This window comes from Sminthopsis crassicaudata, chromosome 1 (genome assembly GCF_048593235.1).
Source record: "Sminthopsis crassicaudata isolate SCR6 chromosome 1, ASM4859323v1, whole genome shotgun sequence".
NCBI lineage: Eukaryota > Metazoa > Chordata > Mammalia > Dasyuromorphia > Dasyuridae > Sminthopsis > Sminthopsis crassicaudata.
Window position 1 is genome coordinate 573,815,646 of NC_133617.1, and position 13,062 is coordinate 573,828,707.

Below are 13,062 nucleotides of genomic sequence, written 5' to 3' on the forward strand. Positions count from 1 at the left end.
AGGCAGTACGATTGTAATGGAGATAAGCTAGAAGCTTTCTCATTATGATCAGAGAAAAGGCAAGCATTCCTATAATCATTATTACTATTCAGTATTGTGCAAAAAAAAATGCTAGTCATCACAATAACAAAAAAAAGAAATTGAAGGAATAAGCACAGGCAAAAAAGAAATAGACTATCACTTTTTGTAGATAATATGATGATTTACTTAGAGAATTCAGAGTTAAATTTAAAAACTAATCAAAATATTAAATTTTAGCAAATTTGCAAGATATAAAAAATATTCTAAATCACTAATAATTAGAAAAATGCAAATTATATCAAATGTGAAGTACTACTGTATATCTATTAGACTACCTAAGATGATAAAAAAAAAAGAAAAATGACAGTAGGTTGGAAGATCTAAGGAATAATAAGTGCCTTAATACACTGTATGTGACTATGAATTGGTCTAACTATTCTAGACCGTAATTTGGAAATATGCCTCAAAAGTCACTAACCTATACAAGCCTATAACCTATATATCACTATTCAGTAATATCACTATTAAGCGTATGTCCCAAAGAAATAAATATCAGGATAAGAAACTAAATATATAGATATATTTATAGCCTCTTTTTGTGGTAGCAATGAATTAGAAAAATTAGAAAGAATTATTTCTATTAATTATGGAATTGATGTTAAGAACAAATTATGTTATATGGATGCTATGAAATATTATTGTTCAATAAAAAATGATAAAGTGTATGACATTACTAAGTTAAGAGTCCAGTTACAGCATGTCCAACTGTAGCTGATCAGACCAATACAAGCTCAGAATGCTCTGCCACAAATCGGACACCAATAGTCCATATAAATATTTGGGGTGGACTCTCTAACTTTGAACATCTCTTGTTTCTTCTGAGCTAATTTAATTTTACTTTGCACCTTCTTTGATGAGAGCATTCCATGATGGGCAGTTCTGTGCCAATGTCTCCCATGTCATACAATCAATTCCAAAGTTCTAAGAGACACCTTAAGAGTATCCTTGTATCACTTTTTCTGACCACCTCGTGAGCACTGGCCCTATGTGAGTTCTCCATAAAAAAAAAAAAATATATATATATATATATATATATATATATATATATATTTTGGCAAGACTACATTTGGCATTTGAACGTGGCCAGCCCAATAGAGTTGTGCTCTCTGCAGTACAGTGGCAATGCTTGGCAGTTTAGTTTGAAAAAAGACCTCATTGTCTGCTATCTTATCCTGCCAGTTGATCTTCAGAATCTTCATAAAATAATTCAGATGGAAGCGATTCCGTTTCCTGGCATGGAGATGGTATACTGATCAGGTTTCATAGGCCTACAACAATGAGCACAGCACAAAAGCTCTGCAGACCTTCCGTTTGGTAGGCAGTCTAGTAACTCTCCTCTCCCACACTTTCCTTTGGAGCTTCCCAAATACTGAGTAAGCTCTGGCAATGCCTATGTCAATCTCATTATCAGTGTGGATCCTGAAGCTATTGACCATTTACCTCAAGTTGTAATCAATCACTCCTAACTGAAGTTCCAACTGAAGACAAAGTTCTGAATGCCATTAGGCTACTTATTGTGTGGTAAAGCACCAGATGCTGATTCTATTCCAGCAACAAGGTGGGAGGATCCCAATGCTCATATAAAAACTGAATGAAATTTTCCAGATTATATAGGATTATATAGGAAGTTATGTCCCAGGAGATAAGGATGCCTCCACTGTCCATCTTTATAAAGGTAAAATAAAAGTAAATACCTGATAAGAAGTGTGAATAGGGTTTCAAAAAAAAAAAAAAAAAAAAAAAAAAGAAAGAAAGAAAGAAAGAAAAAGCACAAAACATTAAAAAACTTTTTTCCTGATAGAAAAAGACAATCACAACTGTCATTAATCACTCTACATTTCTGCCACAAATATGTACATGGAAACAGAGGGGGGAGGGAGGAAGGGCAGAAGAAGGAGGGAGAGGCAGAGATTGGTTTAAAAAAAAATGCAATGTTAGAAAGAAGATGGTTTAACTTTTGTCCCCTTATGAATCCTCAGAAAATTGAGAATTGCAATATTTAGTCATGACTACAGGAATGAAAAGTATCTTCAAGTGAAATCATAAAACCAAAGAGATATAAATCTAGATATTTCAATTATTTAACTAAAGTGAAGAAAAGTATCTTTGTGCTTCTCTCTGAAACCATGTTGTATTTTGCTGAGTTTGAATACTACTTTGATACTTCCTAGCAGTGTGATCCTGAAATAACACTTAATCTTTTTAAAAATCAATTTCTTTATTGGTAAAACCAGTAAAATACTTATTATATCTATTTCACAGGGTTAATATGAGGATCTAATGAGTTAATGTATTTAAAGTGCTTGAAAACCTTAAAAGCATCACAAATATGCTATCATCAACACTAGTATTTATTGCTTTAGTAGGAAACTATCACTTTCATTTTAAAATATGATATCTTTTATTTTAAAAATATGACAAAAAATATCCCAATCCACTTGCTTCACTGACAAAAACCTAGATAAATTTGGACTATAAGACAATAACTAAAGTATCACCATTCTTTTGGTAGTAACCTAGTATAACAGTAGGCAAACTATCCAAGTGGAAATGTTTCTTTTATATAGTATATCCACAAGTAAATAAAAAGTTTAACAGCAATATCACAGTTAACTTAAACAGAGCTAAAATTGGCTACTTATTTCATTGACAAATTGGTGTGGTTTATTTTATTGAACTTTCCAATAAACAAGCATTTATTTTCCCTCCACCCCATTTTCCTTTTCCCCATTAGGAAAAAAAAAAAAAAGAAGAAAAAAGAACAAATAGTCAAGCATATTGACAATGTTCAAAAGCGTGTCATTCTACATTATGGTATATGAAAAAGAAACTTTCTCAAAAATCTCTTCTCCCATCAGCTTTCTAGGACAACTGAAATGTTCTCCATTAGAATCATTGATTCTCATAATTGCAAATTAAGAGAGCATCTAACTGTAACACAAACTAAGCAGGAAGCTCCTCTCTACCATTTTGTATGTGTTCCATCAAAGTCCTGTCTTGTGGAGTTAAATAGAATGAAGGCCGAAACCTATTCTTCCCTAAGTCTGTATCTATAATTAAGAATTTGATTGTTCCTTATATCCCATGTGTAGATATCCTCTCTTCAGTACAATACAGCAACTGTTCTTTAATTTATAGTCTTAGAAAGTTGTCCAGAGTAGAGAGAGATTATGTTCTGCCCAGGGTTCCAGAGCCAGTAATAAGGCTTCATGATTCTGTGATCACCTCTCTTCTACTATGCCAGACCAAGTCTCATAATAAAGATATGTATATATCATTTCAGCTATAATGCTTGTTTGAAAAATGTTAATTTATTCTAATGGAATTATTATATTGGGGAACAATTTGAGCATAGCATGAATTTTACATTGGCGTATGCATAATTTTATCCACACAGCAAGAACACAGAAAACTGCACCAGTTGAATCCAGCTGAAGGACGTGTATGTGTGATTGTTATTTATATATCAAATGTAATGTTAGGGTTAACTTTCTGGAGGATCTGGGGATCAGTCTGAGTCCTTGGTGTTAGGAGTGAAGAAAGCACTCCTTAGAGGAGTGAAGAAAGCAGGAGAGACCCACCAGAGGGTGGTCAAAGATGGAATGTCTCATTTCCAATTCTCTCAGCCCTTAATTACCCTATTACAATAAGATCATTACAGCATCCTGAATATGTGTGAACTAGAAAACCATTACATCTCCCTATTAAGTACTAAGTATATATGTGAACTAGAGAATCATCATTTCATCAATTCACTGAGTTAACACCTTGTTTCAAGTATATTTCTCCGGAGTTCCAGCCCTCTATATCTAACCACAAAGGAATACACAAAACACAAAGCACATACCTCAAACCTCTGTGGGGTACCTCAGATATCCCAGGGCCTATATTTTTCTACAAGATTTTAGTTTTACTATTCTTTCATATTTATTTCTAAATACATATTTAATAAAAATAATAAAATAATTTAATAAATTTCTAAATAAAAAAATCAAATATATTGATTCAATATCCCAATCATGTCTAAATGCCATGTTTATTGTATGGCACAGTAATAGCTATGGGCTAAGGAGGGCAAATTCACACACACACACACACACACACACACACACACACACACACACACACACACCCCTTCCTTCCCTTAGCCTGCCCCCACTTCATCCCTGCCTGGTACCATCCCTTGTGAGGGCTTTCAATAGAGGATAAGGAGCTATCAGAATAGGGTGCTGTCAGCAAGAGCATCAGAAAAGACTTTAATATAAAAGGTGATACTAGTATTGAGCTATGAAGGAAAGGAGGCTCAGAGGAAAAGGTAAAGAGGAAATGTATTGGTGGCCCACTTTGATAGTTTCTGAACAACAAAAAGAAGGTCAGTTTGGCTGGGTGGTAGAGCGAGTAAAAAGGAATAACAAAGCTGGAAAAGAAATGAAATGCCAAACAGAATAGTTTATAGTTCTAAAGTCATAGTAAGCAACTGGATTTTACTGAGTTTGAGAGTGAGTTTAAGACAGTCATTTTGATGACTATGAGAAAGATATATTAGAAGAGAGAAACTTAAGGCAGAGATGCCAATTAGAAGCTATTGCTCAGCAAAGAGGTAGTAAGGCCTTGTTTAGAGTAGGCGATATGTGAGTAGAAAGTAAGGGCATACACAGTCTAACAAGAGAAGAAAAGTAGCTTTATGTTTTAGTTGTTTTACATGTTTTTATTTTTTTATTTTTTATTTATTTTATTTTAATTTTTTAATTAATTTTTATAATTATAACATTTTCTTTGACAGTACATATTCATAGGTAATTTTTTTACAACATTATCCCTTGTACTCCCTTCTGTTCCAAATTTTTCCCCTCCTTCCCTCCCCCCCCCCCCAGATGGCAGGCATTCCCATACATATTTAATATCTTATAGTATATCCTAGGTACAATATATATGTGCAGAACTGAATTTTGTTGTTGTTGTTGCAAAGGAAGAATTGTATTCGGAAGCTAAAAATAATCTGGGAAGAAAAACAAAACAAACCAAAACAAAACAGTGCTCACAGTTTATACTCATTTCCCAGTGTTCCTTTTCTGGGTGTAGCTGATTCTGTCCATCATTGATCAATTGGAATTGGATTAGCTCTTCTCTATGTTGAAGATATCCACTTCCATCAGAATACATCCTCATACAGTATCATCGTTGAAGTATATAATGATCTCCTGGTTCTGCTTGTTTCACTTAGCATCAGTTGATGTAAGTCTCTCCAAGCCTCTCTGTATTCCTCCTGTTGGTCATTTCTTACAGAACAATAATATTCCATAACATTCATATATCATAATTTACCCAACCATTCTCCAATTGATGGACATCCATTCATTTTCCAGTTTCTAGCCACTATGAAAAGGGCTGCCACAAACATTTTGGCACATACAGGTCCCTTTCCCTTCTTCAGTATTTCCTTGGGATATAAGCCCAGGAGTAGCACTGCTGGGTCAAAGGGTATATGCACATTTTGATAACTTTTTGGGCATAATTCCAGATTGCTCTCCAGAATGGTTGGATTCTTTCACAACTCCACCAACAATGCATCACTGTCCCAGTTTTCCCACAGCCCCTCCAACATTCATCATTATTTGTTCCTGTCATCTTAGCCAATCTGACAGGTGTGTAGTGGTATCTCAGACTTGTCTTAATTTGCATTTCTCTGATCAATAGTGATTTGGAACACTCTTTTCATATGAGTGGAAATAGTTTCAATTTCATCATCTGAAAATTGTCTGTTCATATCCTTTGACCATTTATCAATTGGAGAATGGCTTGATTTCTTATAAATTAAAGTCAATTCTCTGTATATTTTGGAGATGAGGCCTTTAACTGTAAAAATGTTTTCCCAATTTGTTACTTCCCTTCTAATATTGTTTGCATTAGTTTTGTTTGTATAAAAGCTTTTTAATTTGATGGAATCAAAATTTTCTATTTTGTGATCAATAATGGTCTCTAGTTCTCCCTTGGACACAAACTCCTTCCTCCTCCACAAGTCTGAGAGGTAAACCATCCCATGTTCCTCCAGTTTATTTATGATTTTGTTCTTTATGCCTAAATCTTGGACCCATTTTGATCTTATCTTATTATGTGGTGTTAAATGTGGGTCCATGCCTAGTTTCTGCCATACTAATTTCCAGTTTTCCCAGCAGATTTTGTCAAATAATGAATTCTTATCCCAAAAGTTGGGGTCTTTGGGTTTGTCAAACACTAGATTGCTATTTTTATTCACTATTTTGCCCTGTGAACCTAACCTATTCCACTGATCAACTAGTCTATTTCTTAGCCAATACCAAATGGTTTTGGTGACTCTTGCTTTATAATATAGTTCTAGATCAGGTACAGCTAGACCATATTCATTTAATTTTTTTTTTTTTCATTACTTCCCTTGAAATTCTCGACCTTTTGTTGTTCCATATGAATTCTGTTGTTATTTTTTCTAGGTCATTAAAATAATTTCTTGAGAGTCTGATTGGTATAGCACTAAACAAATAGATTATTTTAGGGGGTATTGTCATCTTAATTATATTCGCTCGGCCTATCCAAGAGCACTTAATATCTTTCCAATTATTTAAATCTGACTTTATTTTTGTGGCAAGTGTTTTGTAATTTTGCTCATGTAATTCCTGACTTTCCTTTGGTAGATATATTCCCAAATATTTTATACTATCGACAGTTATTTTGAATGGAATTGCTCTTGGATTGTGTTGATAATGTATAAAAATGCTGAGGATTTATGTGGATTTATTTTGTATCCTGCAACTTTGCTAAAATTCTGAATTATTTCTAATAGCTTTTTAGCAGAGTCTTTGGGGTTCTCTAAGTATACTATCATGTCATCTACAAAGAGTGATAGTTTGATTTCCTCATTTTCTACTCTAATTCCTTGAATCTCTTTCTCGGCTCTTATTGCCGAGGCTAGCGTTTCTAGTACTATATTGAATAGTAATGGTGATAGTGGGCAACCTTGTTTCACTCCTGATCTTACAGGGAAAGGTTCTAGTTTATCGCCATTATATATGATGTTTACTGACGGTTTTAAATATATGCTCATTATTATTTTAAGGAATAGTCCATTTATTCCTATACTCTCAAGCTAAAGTTTTTAGTAGAAATGGATGTTGGATTTTATCAAATGCTTTTTCTGCATCTATTGAGATGATCATATGGTTTTTATTAATTTGATTATTAATATGGTCAATTATACTAATAGTTTTCCTAATATTAAACCAGCCCTGCATTCCTGGTATAAATTCTACTTGATCATTGTGTATTATCCTGGGGATGATTTTCTGAAGTCTTTTTACTAATATCTTATTTAAGATTTTAGCATCAATATTCATTAAGGAAACTGGTCTACAGTTTTCTTTCTCAGTTTTCAGCCTACCTGGTTTAGGTATAAGTACCATGTCTGTGTCATAAAAGGAATTTGGTAGGACTCCTTCAATCCCTATTTTTTCAAATAGCTTATATAGCATTGGAGTTAGTTGTTCTTTAAATGTTTGGTAGAATTCACATGTAAATCCATCTGGTCCTGGGGATTTTTTCTTAGGGAGTTGGTTAATAGCTTGTTCTATTTCTTTTTCTGAGATGGGACTATTTAGACTACTTACTTCTTCCTCTATTAATCTGGGCAAGCTGTATTTTTGAAGGTATTCTTCCATTTCATCTAAGTTATCGAATTTATTGGCATAAAATTGAGCAAAGTAGCTCCTAACTATTGTTCTAATTTCCTCTTCATTAGTGGTGAGTTCTCCCTTTTATTTTCAAGACTAACAATTTGCTTTTTCTCTTTCCTTTTTTTAATCAGGTTTACTAAGGGTTTATCTATTTTGTTCATTTTTTCATAGAACCAACTCTTAGTTTTATTAATTAATTCAATAGTTTTTTTTACTTTCAATTTTATTAATCTCACCTTTTATTTTTAGAATTTCAAGTTTTGTGTTTGTCTGGGGGTTTTTAATTTGTTCCTTTTCTAGTAATTTTAGTTGTAAGCCCAATTTTTTGACCCTCTCTTTCTCTATTTTATGCAAGTAGGCCTCTAGAGATATAAAACTTCCCCTTATTACTGCTTTGGCTGTATCCCACACATTTTGGTATGATGTCTCATTATTGTCATTTTCTTGTGTGAAGTTATTAATTATGTCTATGATTTGCTGTTTTACCCAATCATTCTTTAGTATAAGATTTCCAATTATTTTTTGGTCTATTTTCACCTGGCTTTTTATTAAATGTAATTTTAATTGCATTGTGGTCTGAAAAGGATGCATTTACTATTTCTGCCTTACTGCATTTGATTTTGAGGTTTTTATATTCTAGTATATGGTCAATTTTTGTATAGGTTCCATGAACTGCTGAGAAGAAAGTATACTCCTTTCTGTCTCCATTTAGCTTTTGCCAAAGATCTATCATATCAAACTTTTCTAGTATTCTATTTACCTCTTTGACTTCTTTCTTATTTATTTTGTGGTTTGATTTATCTAATTCTGAGAGTGTAAGGTTGAGATCTCCCACTATTAGTTTTACTGTCTATTTCTTCTTGCAGCTCTCTTAATTTCTCTTTTAAGAACTTAGATGCTGCACCACTTGGTGCATATATGTTTAATATTGATACTGCTTCATTATTGATGCTACCCTTTAGCAGGATATAATGCCCTTCCTTATCTCTTTTAATTAGATCAATTTTTGTTTTTGCTTGATCTGAGATGAGGATGGCTACCCCTGCTTTTTTGGCTTTGCCTGAAGCATAGTAGATTCTGCTCCACCCTTTTACTTTTAGTTTGAATGTATCACCCTGTTTCAGGTGTGTTTCCTGTAAACAACATATAGTAGGATTCTGACTTTTAATCCAGTCTGCTGACTGCTTCCTCTTTATGAGGCAGTTTGCCCCATTCACATTTATGGTTAGAAGGACTAATTATATATTGCTTGCCATCCTGTTAACCCCTGCTTATGCTTTTCCCCTTTCCTTCCCTCTTACCCCCCTACCCAGTGGTGAATACCACTTGCTTTTCACAGCCCTCCTTTTTTAGTATCCCTCCCCCACCTTAAAATTACTTCCCTTATTTTACCCCTTTTCCTCACAATTTCTGTATTCCCTTCCCCTTAGTTTACTCCTTCCCTCTCACTTTTCAATGAAGTAGAAGAAGTTTCACCATAAATCGAATATGTCCATTGACACACACTATGTTCATCTCCCTCCTTTCTTTCTCTCAGATAAAATAGGTTACCTTTGCCTCTTCATGAGATGTAGTACCATTACTTTACACTTTTTTATTCCAGGCCCTTCGTTCTTTTAATGTGGACGCTGCTAGATCCTGGGTTATCCTTATTGTGGATCCTCCATATCTGAATTGCTTTTTTCTAGCAGCTTCCAATATCTTTTCCTTTGTCTGATGGTTCTTGAACTTGGCCACTATATTTCTTGGCGTTTTGATTTTAGGGTCCCTTTCAGTAGGTGATCAATGAATTTTTTCAATGTCTATTTTACCCAAAACGTCTGGACAGTTCTCTTTGATAATTTCCTCAAACATAGTGTTCAAGCTCTTTTTTTCCTCACATTCTCCAGGGAGTCCGATTATTCTCAAATTGTCTCTCCTGGATCTGTTTTCCAGGTCTGTTGTCTTTCTATTAAGGTACTTGACATTTTTTTCAATTGTTTCGTTTTTCTGGTTTTGCTTGACTACTTCTTGGTTTCTCCTTGATTCATTCATTTCTACTTGTTTGAGTCTAATTTTCAATGATGCATTTTCTTCACTCACTTTTTTAAATATCTTTTTGTAATTGTCCAATTGAGTTTTTATCTTCTATGGAATTTTTTTTCCATTTTATCCATTTTATTTTTTAGAGAGCTGTTTTCTTTTTCCTGCTCACTAATCCTGTTTTCCTTGGAGTTGTTTACCTTTTCCAATTCACTAATTTTGTTTCTCAATGATTTGATTTCTTTATCCACTCTGTCTTTAAATGCATGGGATGACTTCTCCAGGCTCTCTTGCCAACCTTCCCATTTCTCTTCTAGCTCTCTTGTGAGAGCCTTTTTGATTTCCTCTATGAGATTCTTTTGTATTGAGGAGCAGCTCATATCTCCCTTAGGGGATTCCTCTGGGGATAGTCTGTTTTTAGTCTCCTCAGTATTTGAAGTCTGCTCTCTCTCCACACAGAAGCTGTCAATGGTTAGAGCCCTTTTGAATTTTTTGTTCATTTTGTCAGGGCAGGGAATCGAAGAAAACAAATTGACAAGAGAAATAATGGGTCTGTTTCGGGGGGATGGGGCTGGATGGTGTTAATGGGCTTCCTCTACAGACTGGGGGGGAGGGCAGCAGTGAGGCATTAACAGGACATCGATGGCTGCACTGCATCTGCGCTCTGAGGCTCTAAGAATACTCTGAGTCACTCTGGGTGGGGTTGGGGATGGCTGGGTTCTGAGAGACTCTAGCTTTCTGGGGTTTTATTCTTCACCTCCGGTGTTTACACCCTCTCTGCTGCTCCTGGCTTGCTGTCAAGAGGGAGTATCCACACTGGGGTAAAAGCCTTTTGGCAGAAATGGCAGAGATCGTACCCCTCCCCCCTCAGGTCTGAGCTGTGTGAGCTGTCTGTCTCGCTCTGGCTTGCCTGCCCTCTGTCTGCACCCAGTCTGTTCAAGCAAACACAGACCTTCTCTGGCGAATTTCAAGGATGTCGTCTCTTGGTGATTATTTGTGGGTTTCTTTCTCGGTCAAGCATTAACTCCGAGGCTTGTCATGAAGTAAGTTCTGAGAGAAAACGCAGAGCTCAAGCAGCTGTCTGCCTCCACGCCGCCATCTTGGCTGGAAGTCCATGTTTTTATTTTTAAAATAGATTGTTGTGTTGTGTAATAGTTTCCACATTTTATAATTTAGATTTAGAATTGTATAGAAAGTCCCCATTTGAGGTAGCTTGGACCCTCACTATTGTACTACCATATTATCAAGGATCTGCCCCTTCTTTCCTTCTCCCTATTGCTCTAGATAATTCTTTGACCTATATAAAGGGCCACATTGAGCATGCTTAGCACAGTATACTGTTGGTAATCTTTGCCAATCAGTAGAGCCAAACCTAGCAGCAGTACACTATCTTCAGGAATAAATGAACCCCTAAACAAACTTGGAATCTTGTAGTTAAAAACCTGTATGTGTTCAGAGAAGTTCTTGGTTTCACCAAAATCTCTGGTTTGAATATGATAGAAAATGCTTAAGTAGAAAACATCTAACCACTTGTTTCTCTGATTAAAGGATGTACCAGAAGATAAATTTGTTCCCAGATCTTTACTTTCAAAATGTACCAGATGCTAAATAGATTTTAAATAAATTAAATCTCTCTAACTTAATTTATTTTTATATCTATAAACCAAAGCTTCCACACTGAAGTCCTACTTGGATGCTTCATGATGGCACAGAATTCTCAGATCTAAAGTCTAGGCCAACAGAGAACAGACTATGGGAATGTTCTATCTAGTTGGTAAGACTTCTTCTATGACACCAGTGAAAGACCATACATCTGACAGAAAAAGACCAGCCTACTTAAATTTGGGGATATGAGAGCCCTAGAGATTTGGCTACTATGTTTTTTTACCTCCTTAGACAGTCCTTAATACATCTATCAATTGAGAGACTGTGATCTGCACTTGTACAAATATCCAAAGAGAGGAGGGTGTGTGTGTGTGTGTGTGTGTGTGTGTGTGTGTGTGCATACTAACTCTTTAAGCCTCAATAAGTAACAACTTCTCACTCGGGGCCCTGAATGAAATTTTCTCATTGAGATGTCCCTTTATTATAAGTCCATATTCTCTCTTACACACACACACACACACACACACACACACACACATATTTTAAAGTACTTACCTCAGCTTGAGAAAAAAACTGTTCAGGCACAGAAGTCCCATTTCTAGTCTGGAAATGTGTTTTGCTCATGTAGCCATCAGAGCAGTCCTATGCCCAGCCCCAACAAAAGAATAAGTGATATATTATTAATTATGCTAATAAAATATTATCCTGAAAACTACTACTTATAAATACCCAACATAAGCAACGAGGGTCTTTATTATGTGTTTAAAAAAAAAAATCTGCTCGTAATTCAGACAAAAAAAGTAATCATTAGCTACCCTTCTTTTTAGTAAAGAGGTCAGAACAAAGGAATAATAGCTTTATATGTATCTAGAACCTTTAAAGTTATCAAATTATCTTGTTAAATAGCATTTACTGCTTTTCATGACTCAAAGTAATAGACTTAGAAGTATCCTTGGTAGTTCATCTACTCTCAACCCCCTCCCCCCAATCTACAAAAATACAAGATCATCAATCAGAAAATGCCCCCTGAAGCAGCCCATGGCATTTTTGGACAATTCTAATAGCAGGAAAAAGCAAAAGTTATCTTATCTGCAACTTTTATCCACCATTCCTTATTTACGGGCCAAGTCATGTACACCTAATTAATCTCTATTACACATAAGAACACTTCAAAATACTATGTCCTCCATGGCTCTCTTCAACAATGAGATGATTCAATCCAGTTCCACTTGCTCAGTGATGAAGGGAGTCATTTATAACCAGAGAGAGAACCATGGGAACAGAGTGTGGAACACAACATAGCATTCTCACTCTCTCTGTTGTTGTTTGCTTGCATTTTATTTTCTTTCTCAGATTTTTTTTCTTTCTTCTTGATCTCATTTTTCTTATGCAGCAAGATAACTGTATAAATATGTATACATATATTGGATTTAACATATATTTTAATATATATTTTAACATATTTAACATGTATTGGACTACCTGCCATCGAGGGGAGGGAGTAGAAGGAAAGAGAGGAAAATTTGGAACAAAAGGTTTTGCAGGGGTCAATGTTGAAAAATTACCCATTCATATGTTTTGTAAATAAAAAGCCTTAATTAAAAAAAAATGTAGGAAAGAAAAAAAAAAGTTTGAAAAACAAAGTACACAA

General features: G+C 34.9%; 1 protein-coding gene across 8 annotated transcripts in view; it reads right to left on the minus strand.

Moving 5' to 3' along the window:
• ATG10 (autophagy related 10) overlaps positions 1–13,062 on the minus strand; it is a 330,517-nt gene that overhangs the window by 218,835 nt on the left and 98,620 nt on the right. For all 8 annotated transcript variants that reach the window (XM_074282171.1, XM_074282167.1, XM_074282170.1 and 5 more), the window contains exon 3: positions 11,967–12,053. In XM_074282171.1, coding sequence (XP_074138272.1) covers positions 11,967–12,053 — 87 coding nt within the window. The remainder of the gene's footprint in view (positions 1–11,966; positions 12,054–13,062) is intronic.